This window comes from Corapipo altera, unplaced genomic scaffold (genome assembly GCF_003945725.1).
Source record: "Corapipo altera isolate COAL_440 unplaced genomic scaffold, ASM394572v1 64, whole genome shotgun sequence".
Classification (NCBI taxonomy): Eukaryota; Metazoa; Chordata; class Aves; order Passeriformes; family Pipridae; genus Corapipo; species Corapipo altera.
The window spans coordinates 5,685,398-5,701,296 of NW_020884893.1; the positions used below are offsets into that span (position 1 = coordinate 5,685,398).

General features: G+C 41.0%; 1 protein-coding gene across 7 annotated transcripts; it reads left to right on the forward strand.

Moving 5' to 3' along the window:
* The first annotated feature begins 1,062 nt into the window (after positions 1-1,062).
* STX16 (syntaxin 16) lies at positions 1,063-15,519 on the forward strand. Of its 7 annotated transcripts, none has more exons than XR_003528110.1 (10): positions 1,188-1,455; positions 3,754-3,765; positions 4,842-4,949; positions 6,163-6,303; positions 6,819-6,981; positions 7,928-8,019; positions 8,899-9,042; positions 9,610-9,690; positions 11,616-12,867; positions 15,160-15,519. XR_003528110.1 is itself a non-coding variant. In XM_027645880.1 (9 exons), the coding sequence occupies exons 1-9, from the start codon at positions 1,321-1,323 to the stop codon at positions 11,718-11,720; spliced, it is 927 nt and encodes a 308-aa protein (XP_027501681.1). In that variant the 5' UTR covers positions 1,094-1,320; the 3' UTR covers positions 11,721-13,588. The 7 variants fall into 7 exon arrangements, 5 of the variants coding, with proteins under 5 accessions (XP_027501682.1, XP_027501681.1, XP_027501677.1 ...); XR_003528109.1 differs by lacking the exon at positions 15,160-15,519 and having other exon boundaries at positions 11,616-11,812; positions 12,642-13,588; XM_027645880.1 differs by lacking the exon at positions 15,160-15,519 and having other exon boundaries at positions 1,094-1,401; positions 11,616-13,588.
* Positions 15,520-15,899: the final 380 nt, after the last annotated feature.

Here is a 15,899-nt window from a genome sequence, read left to right on the forward strand (position 1 = left end):
TTGCTAAATTCCAAGTTTCAGGTCTCTCCCGCTGAGGCAGAAGGGCTGTTCAAGAAAACCCCCCAAATATCTTATAATAGCAGAGGAATATTTTTTTTTCCTATTTTTCACCATACAAGTTTGCCCGGGCGGTTGGATAAAACGAGATAACATTTCCAGCAAATGTGGTTGTGATTACAGTCACTGTTCCTGCCATATGTGTAAATACTAGTTGGTTTGGGGTTTTTTTGAGGGTTTAATCTCCTGATGACCTGTGGGGAGCAGCTTCCCTGGCTGTGCTGGGCAGTGGCTGCTGGTGTTTCCTTGGGGATTATGCTGGATTCAGGCACCTGGCACAGGATGCACCAGAGGGACCCCAAAACCACCCATGTCACATTTGCCTGCACTGGGACCAGTCCATCCGGCCTGACAGAGCAGCAGGGAAAATCATTTCAGTCGCCTTATTGAAAAGCCTCTTTTGTAAAGTCAAACCCCATACTGTCATTTTAAATAGCTTGCCCATTTTCAGGGAACATGGGCATGGACATCGATCCGGGGATGGAGCCAGGGATGGACACGGGGATGGACACGTGGATGGATGAGGTGGCGCTGATGTGGATTTGGATGTGGAAGTGGATATGGAGTTGGATGGATGGACAGATGTGGGGTTGGCAGTTGGGATGGACGTGGGATGGTTGGTTGTGGGCACAGATTGAGGAATGGGTGTGGCGCCATGTGTGGGGCTGCATTTGGGGCTGCATGTGGGTCTGGAGGTGGGGCCACTTCTGGGGAGGGCTGTGGACCTGGATGTGTGGAGGGATGTGGGGTGGGCGTGGGGCTGCACGTGGGCACGGACTTTTAGCTGGATGGGGAGCTGCATTTAGGGGTGGATGTTGGGATAGACGTGGGGATGGGCTCGGAGGTGGATGTTGGGCAGATGTGTGGCTGGATTTGGGGCTGGATGTGGGGATGGACTTAGAGCAGGATTTGGGAACGGATGTGGAGTGCCCGTGCCCCGGACCCATGAGGGCCGGAACGCTGGTGGCGGGGCCGCGGGCGCGGGCGGAGCGGCGCGGGGCGCGCGGGCCGGAAGGCGTTGGGCGCTGCACAACGCGGAAGTGTCGGCGCGGGCCGGGGCGATGGCGGCGCCCGGCGGGGGCCGGGACGGGGACAGGGAGAGGGGGGAACCGGGACCCGGCAGGGCCAGGGCCGGCCCGGGCACGGCCCGCTGAGGGCTCCCGCTACCGGCCCTCCTAGGGGTCTCTGCCCCGGCCCTCTGAGGGGCGGCCGCCGCGCGTGCCGGGCTGTGCTCGGGCCGCGGGCCCGGCGGGCAGGGGGGCCATGGCCACCCGGCGTCTCACGGACGCGTTCTTGTTGTTGCGGAACAACGCGGTGCAGAGCCGGCAGCTGCTGGCCGAGCAAGTGAGTAGTTTCGGCTCCTCCAGCCCTCGGGGGTCACGTAGCATGGCTGCTGCGGTGAGTCTCCTCCCTTCATCCTTCTGTACCTCGCCGGGCAGCCGAGCTGTGCCCCGACCCTCTCCCCTCCTCCGAGCCCTCTCCTCAACCCCCACCGCCTTCCCGCCTCCCTCCCTCCCCGCCCTGTTGATCCCTTTCCCTGCTCCCTCGTGGAAAGCGAATAGAAGAGATCTCTCTGTGTGCTGATCTCTATTCCCTTCGTTAATAGTAAATTATTGTTCTAAGAGCTTCGTGTTAGCGTTGACGTGAGGTTTTTGGTCCTCTTTGGTTTTTGATGCCTCTTTACCTCAAAGAAAACCCAAAATCATTTCATAGAGCAGAACTCTTCTATTCACCTCAGTGTGGGCACTGTTAAATACACTTGGTATAGTTTATTCCCATTGCTTAAATTTCTCCATAACTTGCTCTGGTGTTCATTGCCCTTTTTATTTTAATTTTCCCTAAATACAAATAGTACCCAGAGACACCTTTGAGAGAGGAAGTCAGTAGATTTCCCTCATAAAAGTTATGCATTCAGAGGCAGTTTCTGCAGCTTTTTCTAAGTTTTGAACCATGATGGGCTGCCTGGCAGCTCAGCTCTGCTCAGGTTTTCACACTTTCTGTTTAAGCTTATCGTTTATTTGTCATAGGCACCAGTAACTATCTGCTGGCAGTCTCATCACTCTAAATTGCTTTACATTAATGCATTTTTATTAGGAAAAGCAGTGCTTCATGTTGCTGTTTATGGTATTTGTTCCTTGTTAACTTTATTACACCTGTGTCTAACCAGCTGTGTGTGAAATTGCTTTTGTAGAACAGGAAATGTCAATTGTAATTTGTATTACACGTGTGTAACTTGGCTCTGCATTTAGTCCTTGTTAAGGTTTCCTTGCCAATATCAATATCACTTCTTTAGATGCTTCGGGGATTTTAAAATATCCCCCAGAAAAGGCAGTGATGGTTTAAACTCCCATACAGACAACTGAGCAGTGAAATGCACTTTGCTCAGCAGTGAGTGCAGTATCACTTAAAACATGCATAAAGCATTTATTGACAGTGTTTTTCAACATGAATTGGAGGTGTTTGCTGGGCTGCTCATTCACATAAAGGTGAACAGTGACTGGAAATTCCCTCTGTGCAGTGGGTGAAGTGAGTCAGTGGCTCAGTCTGGCTCCTGGTGGACATTCAGAGTTCTGTAGTTACCACAAGTGAACTGTTTTAGCAAGAAGTGTAACACTGTTAGTGTGAGTTATTTGTCTGTCAGGTTTTCAGGTGCCTGTCCCTGTCAACTGCAGGTTTTCCTTTGGGTGGTGCCCCCAGAGCAGAGCTCTGCTGGTGCCAGCAGGGCAGGGCTGCAAGTTCTCTCTCACAGTACTTCAGTCCACTCTCCAGGCTTCTCCTCAAGACATCCTTTGCAATGATAACTCTCTGTCCAAAATCACCTTCTGCCCTGGCAGATGCACCCTCATGAGGACACTCAGCCACTCCTTAAACTCATGATCACAGCAGCATTTTAACAGTACAGTCCTGTTTCAAGAGCTTGGGCTGGGATAAGGACCAGCAGTTGATGCTGCTTTGTTAAACCACAAGTGTTTGTCCTCATTTTAGATCTGCTTTGTTCATCTGTGAGTGAAATACCCTTTTGCTCACACACACAGTGCAAACACTGATGAACAGAGAAGCTGCAGATTGGTTGCTTTTTATATTTTTTCAGATCCTTGCAGGGTTAACGTTCCCTGAAAGCAGAGCACAACTCCAGTGTGTACAGAAGTGAGCATATGCTGCATTTGCTTTTGCTTTTTATCTTTTGCTCTCTGTGTAACTGGGGTGCTTGTTGATAAATATCTTTCAAGAGCTTGTCTGTGCCTCCTCCAATCATAGTCAAACCCTCCAACTCCCCTGTGGATGCTGAATGCTGCAGTCAGTGGCCTTTGCTGTCCTACTTCAGTGTGTTCTATTGCCTCTACCTGACAGTTTAGTATCTAGATATTGACTGTGCAGTTACTTTGGAAAACAAACCAAGCTCTGGACTTGATCTCTTTTGTTCTTGCTGTTTACCAAGGAACTGAAATATTTCTTTAAAAAGTTGGTGCATCAAGCAAAATGCTGACTTAAAATACAGTATCATGATATATTTATTGATTAGTCATGTCTTTAGAGGGCTGTTTGTTTGTTCTTGGTAAACCATCATGCTTTAAACATCAATCAGTATTTTCTCAACTGACCATGCCCTATATCTGTCCTATGTCTCTTTTTTTCCCTTTTATCTTTTGCTGTCTCTAACTGGATGGGGCTGATGGGATCCACAAATCACTTCAGGAGCTGGATGAGGTATTGTTTTTCACATTTTATTCTGCCATGGTGCATCAAGCCTACATCATTGACCTAAAATGTTCCTTTCCTTATTCTGCTGGTTTACTGAATTTCTTTATATAGGATGAAGTGTCTCCATGCACAGTAGAAGGACGAGGCTGCATAAAGTCAAGCATTTAGTGATGGAATATTACACTGTGAATAGATAAATGTATAAACTAGTCTGACTTACTGTACATGTGTGGGATAGAATGACTTTGCACAATGAAGCCAGTAACTATTTTTCATACTATGCATGAATTATACAAACTTTATTGATCGGGAATAAGGTCAGGGATAAAAAACAGCTTTCAAGAAAGCATTACCCAGGAAGGAAGAGGGATGGAGTAGAGAACCATGAAGCTTTACAGGCCTGATAAAGGAAAATTAGAAATTTGAGAGAAACTAGGAAGGGAGGTGTTTGTATTAAATCTTTCCCTGAGAAAAAGCAGTGATTAGTTATGTTTCAAGTGGTATCACTGATGATCGTCTCTAGAACTGCCTTGGCTATTTGTGTTTAGCACATTTTCGTGTCCACTAAACAAGTAATTTAACCATTTTAGTTGCATGTCAGTTTGCAAGAGTGTTTGTCCTTCAGCTGCCTCTTAGCTGAATGTCTTGTCTAAATAATATTGTTTGAGAACAAGCATGGGGTACTATTTTATTTCTTGCAGTTACAATAAACATTTTTTCTGAGGTTCTCCCAAATGCAGTTTTCAAACTTGGCCTGATATAAACTGTGCTGGAAAAAGGTACCAACATGAGAGCTACTTGAATTCTCACTGCAATACCATATTTTCTCCTTGAAAATCTCCTAAGAATTTATTTTAAGACTGACTCTCATCTTTCAGACCCTGTGGGAAGGGGGAGGACACAGGTCACTGGCACATAGGGACAAACCAGGAGATGTGGTGTGTGATCGTAGCTGCGTCACGTGTGAACACACCTTCGAGGTTACTTTTTAGGAGAAGGCACACATGCACTTTTCCTGATGTTCAAGGATTTGGATCTGACCTGAATTAAATTATTTTGCTGTGGTTTTTTCTCCCCTGCAGCTGGCTGATGATCGCATGGCACTGGTGTCGGGAATCAGTTTAGATCCCGAAGCAGCAATTGGGGTCACGAAACGTTTACCTCCCAAATGGGTCGATGGGGCAGATGAGGTAAGTTCTGTGGCAAATCCAACAGTTTGGCTTCTCGTGTAGGGATTTATTGGTGTTCTCAGTTACTTTCTCAATGCTGTCAGTTTTATGACAAAAGCAGTATTAGAAGAAAGATTAAAATTAGTGTTTTCTAAGTTGACCGCCTTGTTTAGAGGAAAATATGAGGCAAGCTGTGACTTATTATCTTGAAGGGTATATTGCAAGTGAAATAAATGGAGATTATCCAGGGCCAGGAGTTCTGGAAGACTATGTATCATTAATGGGAGCCCAGTATTAAAAGTACACTGGGACTATTAGGGTAAACGTGCTATAGCTGAGCTTTCAGACTTGAGACACGGGAAGGTCCTAAAGCTCTTAGCAAAGCAAAGTTCTTCTCATTTTAAAACTTAGAAGGGAAGGTACCAAAAAATTAGTACTTGCAGTGGAATTTTTGTTTGAACCTATTGAATCCAGTTGAGTAGACCCTAAAATGGTGGAGATGAGCAGGTTTACTGTTTGAAAACAGGAAATGTTAGTGTCTTCTAGCAGGAGAACTTTCCTGCCTATGCACTATGGATGCCTTGCAAGTTATGGAAATATTTGGACATATGTGAGGGAATGATTCTGGAGGCATCCAGTTAAAAACCCTTCTTTGTATTTGGAATGTGAAGCTATTCTTGACTTTCAGAAAACCTGTTTTGAAATATACTCTCAGAACACATGTTGCCTCATCAGTTTGTGTGTACACAACCCATTTTGTAGAAAGGTGCTCAGTCTCCTTTTTACTACTATAATAATCACTCTTACATATTTATTTTTAATTACTTGTTTGCAAACATGTCATTTAACTTCTCCTGTTAAGTTCAGGCTATTCAATGTGTGAGAAAGTTGAAGCTGTGGCCTGAATTTTCATTAATATTTTTGGGAGTTGGCTAAATCTTCTTGCTGTGATACTATATAATGATAAAAATATTATTCCAACTTAATGAAGCACATTTGAAAACAGCAGTCTTGCCTAAGATTAACAAGAGTAGGTTTAAAAAGGTACCAAACTCAAAGTCTATAAGAGTATACAGTTGCTTCTTAGTCAGCTTTTTATCTGGTTCATAATGATCTTTGGTTTGCTTTTGATGTTACAGATTTCTGTCAATGATTTTTGTCTAACATTTGTCAGAACCCTTTCCTCTGAAACACGAGTTACTTCCCTTTGTTCCTGTTGGGCTTTCTGTTTTAGATTCAGTATGATATTGCCAGGGTTAAACAGAAGATGAAAGAATTAGCCAGTCTTCACGATAAACATCTAAACAGACCCACACTGGATGACAGCAGTGAAGAGGAACGGGCAATAGAAATAACAACCCAGGAGATCACACAGGTACAGGCTCATTTCAGCTCTAACTCTCCAGTCTGACGTATCTTTAAGCATTAGGACAAGGGATGGTTTGCTTTGAGGAAAGCATTTCATTTGTAATCAGTGTTAGAGTGAGAAGTCCTGGGCTCTGTGCTCAGAACTGCACTCACCATCTCGGTGAACTTCCCAACGAGTCATTAACCTCCCTGTTCTGTTACTTACTTGTTGGTTTTTCTACTTGGAATAGGATTAATCAGATCAAGTTTACAGATGTCTCAGAGAAATACAGATATCAGTTCCAAGGCCAAGCAATTATAATGAAGCAAATGCCTTTGGTCAGAATGAGTTGTGTTACTCAGCTACCTTGTTAACTTTGTTTGTTCTGTTTCTGTATCTTTTTAAACACTGCACGAGGCAATAAAAATTAATTTTAAAAATCTAGAAATCAAAATATTAGTGTTCAGTTTGGCACTTTTGCAATGTGACATTTGAAGTGTGGGCTGCTGTCTGTGTTTTTACTAATGGACTTGTTTTCTCAGTTATTCCACAGATGTCAGAGAGCAGTCCAGGTCTTGCAGAGCAGGTCCCGTAGTTGTACAGAACAAGAAGCACGTGTTCTCAGGAATGTAGTGTCTTCCTTAGCACAGTCCCTTCAGGACCTGTCCACCAACTTTAGGCATGCACAGTCTGACTATCTCAAACGTAAGCATAAGAGATACAGTAATACAGGGGCACCTCCTCTGGTGGTGCCCATACATCACTGATGGAGGTGTGCTTGTTTTCTTGGTTGGGAAAGTTCAAGCATGGAAGGGTTAAATGATGCACACAGGACTAGCTAGAGGGTAGAATTTGAGGGTTTCTGGTTCACCCATGTAGAAACTGCTTTATTGTATTTCTCTTTCGTATTGCTGAAGGAGAAATGTCATGGTTAAGCATATCAACCAAATCAGTGTATTTCACCCATCCACATTTTTAATGCATCTTTGCTTCTCTAATTGTGGTCTGAAAAGCTGCTTCTGTGACACTGGTGAAGCAGCCATTGCTCTTCAGCCATGATGCCTGCTGTAGATGGCAGACTGTGATAGACAAAACTTCAAGAGGTAGTCTGTGATAAATTAAAATTCTGTATCCATAAACAGATTGGAAGTGGAATAGCTTCTGTTTAAAACTCTAAAATTGTGTGCGATTTTATTTTTGGCTAAGTAAGATTATTTTAATCTTGGAAGAAACCCACAACAACTTGATCTTCAAATTTAACATTGATATTTCTTCCTCCTGTGGTATAAATGGCACAGGTGGAACCGAAGACCACAGTTCAGACAAGGGATGTTCCTAAGAGAATTTGTTATAAAATAGCCTAAAGTGATCACGCTTTAAGGCTCTTAACTTACCTAATTTTTTTTAACTATGTAGAACAGAACAACTTCAAAATCACTGATTTAATTAATGTTGCAAGTCTGGTTGAATTTGTTGTGCTTTGTTAAATAGGAAGCCTGTGTGACAATTAAAATTTGCATACTATTATTTATGTCATTTATTAGCCAGATTTTCTTTTTTTGTGCATTTCTATCTGGTGCTTCAGACTTTACTCTTACTCTGATCTTAGTGTGCTTAAATATTGTGCTCAAACATGGCTTGTCTTTTACAGGCATGAAGAATAGAGAAGAAAGATCCAAACACTTCTTCGACACCTCAGTCCCACTGATGGATGATGGGGAGGATGATACACTTTATGACAGAGTAAGTTCCTTGTCACAGCACCTGTCTGGCCACATGCAAGAGCAATTGTAGAAAACTGTGATTCTGGGTTTGGATGGAAGGTGGCACTCTTTAAAGTGAACTTTAAAGAGTAACTGAAGACTTGGAATATGTCAGATTGCTGAAAAAATGGTGCAGTGATTTGTTTTTGCACAAATAATGTTGTAGAGCTCTATCAGACTTTGTTTTAATTCATGAAGTTGGGGGATACTGCATTTCTAATCACTGTGGGAGTTGTTCTGTTGTGTCCTCACTAATAGTGCCACAGAATATTCTTAACTGTTAACATTCAGTTAACATTTAGCTGAAAACTTACTGAAAAAGTCGAGGCACCTTTTCAGCTAATCCTGTGTACAAGAGGTTTTGTACTTATCTCAAGGAAGAGTGATGGGGAAAGGACAATGTTCAGCTGTGATTGGCCTTGGGAGACAAAAACAGGAAGGTCTCTATGGTTAATAAAAATAGCAGAATTGCTGCTGTCTTTACACATTGGCATTATGGGAGTTTCTGTCATGCTGATCAATCAATAGATATTCTGTAACTGCTGAACACTTGTGTGTATTGATTTTGTACAACAACAAAAACATTGGTTTAGGACAGCTCTTATTTTAAAATCAGTTGTTTATGTATTTGGGCAGGATCCAAGATGTGCATTTTCTCTTCTCCAGCTATATATAGCTATCCAAGTTATTTTAGAGACCCTGAAAATCTTTTTAAAATGCATTTTTTTCTTAGATTCTTGTCTACTAAGGAAATTCCAAAAGGATCGTTGTGTTATAAGACCTTGTAATGCATATAATTATTTCTAGTGTTTTCATGCTGTTAATGCCAGTTCAACACCTAAATCTTTTATTTGCACAGGGTTTTACAGATGACCAGCTGGCATTGGTGGAGCAGAACACACTAATGGTGGAAGAGCGGGAACGAGAAATCCGTCAGATTGTACAGTCCATCTCTGATCTCAATGAAATATTTAGGGACCTGGGAGCAATGATAGTAGAACAGGTACATGGACATCACAGTGTTAGTAAGAAAGAGGAGATTCCGTGTAGTGTTGAGGCTTCCATACTCTTCCTGTTTTCATGTGCTGCTCACTTTTGCTAACTTACCTCTTATCTGCAGGATAAGATAATCCTTATCTTCAAGATAAGGTTGAAACCTTCCAGAAGTTGAATTAGTGGAAATGAATAAATAAGAATTCAAGTGGTTATGTGTGTTAGACTGAAAAAAAAATAATAATAAAATAAAAAGGCCATAGAAAGCCGAAGTTCTGATGGTTATTTCTCCCAGAGATTCAGTTCATGTTCAGTGTGTCAGCCAAAAGCACCTGCTCTGGAAGTAAGGTGATAATTAGGGATGTGATGTGAGATGTGGACAGAGCTGCCATTGGGCACTGAGCAAGGAAGTTGTTTAGTGAAGTTCCCAGAAGTTCTTCTGTAAAAGTTCATTGTTTACATAATTCATGAGCTGTTTACTGTGAGTGTTGTTAATTACTCTGCTGTTTATAATAAGAATTGCTTTATGAAGTTCATTTTGCTTCAATTCGCTGCTTGTTTTTTCCTTTTTATTTAGGGAACAGTTCTAGATAGAATTGACTATAATATTGAACAGTCGTGTATGAAAACTGAAGAGGGTCTAAAACAACTACATAAGGTAAGCTGATGGAATCATTAAGCTGTTTTGCATATCTAATAATATGTTATAATTTGATAGCTGTTAAGTTATTCAGTCAATTTTCAGTTGGACATAGTCCCTTTTAGAAATGATTGCTGTACAGTATAAAATGTCCAACTGTACTGCAGTAGGAGCTTTCCATATAACTTCTGTTAATGTCACGCTTGATGCCCAGTGTTAATTTCTTAAATGACTTTCTGGGCATCCAAGCAATGTGCTTTGATATTTATACTGCTGACCTGCTGGGACCTATGTGCAATTCCCTGTCTGTTTGGAGAGCCAGGCACTTGGGAAACAGGACTGGTTATTGGGGACTTCACTACAGATTTCAGTTTGAAAACATTGTCTAATCAGCAAGAATAATTATTAATGTTTTCTCTCACCATCTGACACTTTAAACAGTTTTTAGTATGAACACCTGAAAAGTTTTAGTTGGCAGCAGAGCAGAGTTCTGTGGTTATTTTGTTTCGTTGGCTTCTTTGTTTTGATTCTATGGTAGGTTCTGACTTGTCAGCTCAGTTCAGTCCTTCCATTGCTGGAAATAAATCCCAAAAGAGATCTATGCAAAAGCCTCTTAAGTAAAACATTCTGTTTTGGAAACCTGGACATCTGATTTCTACACACTCAACTTCCCATGGTAGACTTGTAATATATGGACAGCAAAAAATGTGCCATTTGAGGAACAGCAAAATAAATTGGTTAAAGGATTATTCTTGTTATACACAAAAGTAAATTGGACATCACTGAAACGAGGTGTTGACTGTGGATGAGCAAAGCTTAAAGTAATTGGAAGCAATTTGTACAGATTGAACTGGAAATAAATTAATTAGTTGGAATCGATGTTATTTCTGGTCTAGTGGTGGGTAATAAATTCTCAGCAAGCCCCTGGTTGGATTGGTGGCTGGAGTATGGATTTTTGATCCAATATATACCTGCTTTCAATACAGCATTAGAATTTTTTCACCTGTCATGGAAGACATACAGACAGGTCTGAGTAGGAATATCAGAGGTACCCTGGTGTTTTCAATACTGGTGGTAGCTTTATTCTGATTTAATATCTATAATGTCATTTTTTTTTCTGTTTTAATTGGCATAATTATTATAAACTACCAGGACAACAGGAATTGCACTAATTCACTGCAAAAGTCTGGTGATATGAATCACTAGTTACCAATTCCTGCTTCACATGAAAATTGGAATCAGTTACTGATGAAGTCAGTAGTCACAGTGGTTGCATGTTACATAGGTCAAAAATTCCTCTTCAGCAGATCTGGTAATTGATTACTTTCCAGGGGCTATAAAGGAGAAGAATTAATATAGTTTTCCCTTTAAATTTTGAAGGTTTATTAATTAAATAAAATTAAATGCAAGCTTTGTTCCATTTAGCTTCTATTAGCAGACTTTCATTTGGCTTTTGGAGAGTTTTCTCCACATTGCACCCTTTTAATTCCCCTGGGAAAAAGAGGCAAGGGATGAGAAAATATGGTTAGAAGAAAGAAGGAAAGAAGCAGAAAACTAAGAACCAAATCAAAAAGAAAGCTTTCAGTGCTAATTGAAATTAAATGAAAATGCACAACTGGGTAAGGTCCAACAAAAATGCCTATTAAAAAAATAAAGTTTTGTTGTGAATTTTAATGACCTTCAAATATAAAACAGGAATCTTATCTCAGAGTGAGTCTGCTCTTTAACACAGGTAAATGTGACTTCAGTGCAGATTTTATTCACTGGAGTCTGTGGTGCAGATCAGAGTTATTTTGTGGGAATTGCTTGCAGTATACATTGTATGGAATGTCAGGTTACCAAAGAACCATCTGGAGCACATGTATTTCACTTATACCAAGTAAGAGTCTGTGCCTCAGCTCTGCAGAAATCTAAGTATTAACTCCTCCTTTTCTGTTTTACAGGCAGAGCAATATCAAAAGAAGAACCGGAAGATGCTCGTTATTTTAATTTTGTTTGTTATAGTAATTGTCCTCATTGTTGTTCTTATTGGTGTAAAGTCACACTAGGTTTCGCTTCATTTTCTCATTTTTGGAGTTTCTGTGAACTTTTTTCCCAATGTGAATGGATGGACCTGCACTCCAGAAAGCTGCCTTTGAATGTACGAGCCCTTGTGGTGCAACGTCTGTGCAATGTTTCTGTAGAATTCTTCCAAGTTTGGTGATCTGTGAGGTGTTTGTAAGGATTATGTGGAAAAATTCAGGAAATCTGATGCTCCCCCACAAAAAAATTGGCATTCTATGCTGAGGTATTTGGAAAACACAGTATTTAAAAACTATTAAAAATTGACGTTTACCAGTGAGTACAGTAATTAGTGTGTTACTGTGAACAAAAATGTGTTGTCTTCTATATTCTTATGTCATAATTGTGACAGGTTTCAAATTTAAACCATGTTACTGAGTCAATGGGACTAGATATCAAAAATTGATCCAGGTGTAGAATATGTTGAGGCGCAAAATTGTTTGATTTGATCCCCTTTCTTCCACACTCAGAATTCCAAAGAACTGGATAGACAGATAAAACAGAAAGATTTTAGCAACCAGAACGTAATCCAACCCCTGTGATCTTAATTTAGATACTGCCCCATTACTAAGAATCAGTGGTACTTGATCTTGTAAATAGCAAGATGTAATCACTGGCATAATTTAACATGTTTAGTTAATTAAAAAATTTTCTGAGCTTGAGTAATCATTGGAACGATTTTCCTTACCAGAATGATCATATATCTTTTCATGCATCATTTTTTTTTTTTAGTTTAAAGTACAAGCATTACATGAAAGCAGTGGCCAAGTTAAACTGAAAAAAATGGAGTAGAAACCCAAAAAGAGAATCTCTCTGTAGTGGGTCTGAGATGTTTCAAACTTCAGTTGGTGTATAAGCTCTTTATTTTACAGTGCATTTTGTCCATATGAGTTATGTTTTTTGTGCAGGAAGTGACTTCACTACAGTAGATATTACATCATTTTCCCTGGCAGAAGATTCTCTTTCAAATGTCTGCCTGGAAGAGGACATGTTTATGGTCTCTAACTGACCATGGGAGGTGTTGTGCAAGTGACATGTTCCAAGGCCTTCAGTGGAGCATTTGGGGGTTCTTTTCATTATTTTTTTCAGTGGAAAACTTTGCTGCAGGCCATACAACAGGAATTAGGGCAACATGTAAGTAATAGAATACTCCTGATTTAATTCAGGCCTGAAGTGGTGTGCAATTGTAGTGGCCTTGCCTTAATATTTTTAATATGGCTTTTTTATATTTTTATTTTTTTTCCCAAAGGGACTGTAACTTCCTTCATTTTCTGACAGATCAAAGTGCTCCCCGTACAGTTGCAGAGATGCTCTGCTCCAACCCCTGAATGCAGTTCCATAACACTATTGAAGTTGCATGTGTTGCCTGCCTGGAGTTTCTTTACTAAAGGAGGACTTGAGACGTGGCTTTAAACTGACCATTTTCAGGAACAGACCTGAAATCAAAGACTGCAAAGACGTGAAAGCCTTGGCTTTTTGTGGGGCTTATGAAAAGCTTTGTACCACTCCTGTTACCGCTAGAGAAAGGGGATGTTGGACTTCCAAAACTGCCACTTCAAATTCTTCATTAAATTTGCAAAGTAAATAGGTAAAAGGAGGACTGAGGCTTGTGGTTGGGTGTGCAGCTCCCCTGTTCTGGTGATAGATCTTTTCAATGATGTGAGTAAAACTACTGTCTCCCTCGTGCTGTCTGCATCAGCTGGTGTGAAGCAGCATCTTGCTATAATTTAATATACTGTATTTGCAACTTTTTCTCTAACATGAGATCGTGTTATTTATTTCTGTCTTGACCGGTGCTTTTGACATTTTATCATGGCAAATGAATCTGAAGGAGTAATAAAACACTTCCAACCCCAGTGGGCAATTATTCATTTTTTAAAAAAAATATAAACTGAAACATACTTTCGTGATGTTAATGCATTTCTGTTCTTCATAATTAAATGGAAGTGGCAGTGACATGAAATATCTAAAAAAAAAAAATAACTTTTGTAGCACAATATAAACTTGCATTGTCAAGAGTTATTTCCCATGAGTTATGGCCATGATATCCTAACTCCACTGAAGTAACTGGCTACCTATTTTCTATCCAAGTTCTGTACAAGGAAATGCATTTTTAATATGTATCAAACAAGAGGTTAAACTCAGATGTCAATTGTCCTGTGTAACTTGAGCTGGAATTTATTGTAGCTGATTACACAGAGGAAGAAAACCCACACCAGGCTTCTAAATCATTGCAGGTGTGTAACTTATTCTGAGTCAGTCTCAATAACCATCAGCAGCTAAATCAAACCCTGATGCTGTGCTTTGTGGGACTCTCTCCATGTGGCCTCCTAAAGAAGGGATGGTGTGTGTGCCTTTGGGCAGTGAGAGCCCAAAAATCCACAGCAGCTACAGCCTACTCAGGTGTGCCAAGAGCAGGAGCTGCCTGAACTGTGCTTCTGTCCAGCCCTGTGTGTGTCCAGTCCTCTGGACCAGACAAAGCTGGTGCCCTCTCTCCTGCAGGTTGTGGCCTCCTCGTGGTTGCTGGATTCTTCTCAGTTTGTATGGAAGCTCTGATTCCTTACAAATGAACAGAACACCAGTGCTGGAGCATCTCCCAAGAATCTGTGGCTCCTCACCTGAGGGAATGGCCTATAAAGCCATTGGCTTGTACAGAATCTCTCCATTAAAATGCATGTAAGCATGCAAAAAATGAGCTGCTACTTGTTAACAGAAATCAGTTGGAGTCATATGCGGGAAGGACAGCATTAAAAGCACTGTAATAGCAAATTTATTTCTACTGCAGGTTTTCTCTAGAAATTGAAAAGTAAAACAGAAGAATTGGTTTTTTGCTTGGTGATTTTTGGAATGTGCTAAAAATTTGAATAACTGTAATTGGTGAGGTGTTTACTGAGATTGCCTGGATTGTATTGATTTAAGGTTTGCTTTTATGAACCACTTAAAAGTCTTAACTCCTTTGCTTAAATCTTTGGAAAGTTTGCTTTTGGTACAGCATTGCAAAGTGTAAGTTCGTGGATAGGTGGCAGTGAAACCAGTTTTGTTGGGAAAAAAATATGTGTACTATAAAATAAACCCCAAACCCAACAGCCTTCTCCAATAAAAGCCATTAAAACAGGGAGTTCATTATAATTTTGCATATTAATTATGATGGATTATGCACGATGATGTTTTAGTGGCTTGATTCCACAAGTACTTGTAGAGGATCAATAATTGGAAGACAGGTCCTGGCTGCAGCTTCTGCCATGGCCCGTACAAATAGAAATGTTTGCAGCTGCTGCTGGTGGGACATTCACAGGGAATTTCTGTAGGTAGGATTGATTTCCTCAGTCTATTCCCTTCACGAGGACACTCCTCTGCTGTCCTTAACTGACAAAAGAAGGATTCTGGGCTAGGTGAGTGTTTCCTACTATTTTGCTTGCCTTTCAGGCACTGGATTCAGGGAATGTGCTGTATTTGTACTCTGACAGTAGCAGGAACACTCAATGACTGGGAGTTTACTGCCTGGCAGAATCCCTGGAATGCCTCAATCTTGAATTGCTGTGTGTACTGTCATTCCTATCTCCCACACTGTCCAAATGTATCAGGATAACTGAACCCCTGAACAGTGCATGTTCTGTGGCTCGGTAAAGACTCGTTAAAGTTGGAGCTTGTTTATTGAGTTACCGTCCCGTCTGTGAGGATGAACGACCCACCTCTGCAACAGATGTTCCTACAACTTTTATTCAGAGCAATTCTAAATGCATCAGGCAATAAAGTTTCCACAATGTTACTTCAGAGACCGAGTAAGACCTTACTGTATGGAAGTTTTTTTTTTTCCTGGAATTCAGCCTAGGTTTTGTTGGGTTTTGTTTTCTGTTTTGTTTGTTTGTTGGGTTTTTTTTTTCTCTTTTTAGATGTATTTCTATTACATGCATCAGGTTTCACTTTTCCTCCCTTTCTGTTGCTCGGACCTTCCCGGCTTTCCTGGATGCAGATCAACGAGTATCAGGTTCCCCAGGGAAGTGGCCACGGCACCGAAGTTCAGGGAGCGCCTGAACAACACTCTCAGGCACAGGGTGGGATTTTTGGGGTGTCGGTGCAGGGCCAGCAGCTGGATGGGATGAACCCGATGGGTCTCCTATGATAATTGCCTACTGACCAAACATTAACAGGAGGCGCTTGGCAAA

Coding starts and splice junctions, on each gene's coding strand:
- STX16 (XM_027645876.1), top strand. CDS start 1,321: ATGGCCACCCGGCGTCTCACGGACGCGTTCTTGTTGTTGCGGAACAAC. Junction 6,304..6,818: donor CAACCCAGGAGATCACACAG/GTACAGGCTCAT, acceptor TTGTTTTCTCAG/TTATTCCACAGATGTCAGAG. Junction 9,691..11,615: donor GTCTAAAACAACTACATAAG/GTAAGCTGATGG, acceptor TCTGTTTTACAG/GCAGAGCAATATCAAAAGAA.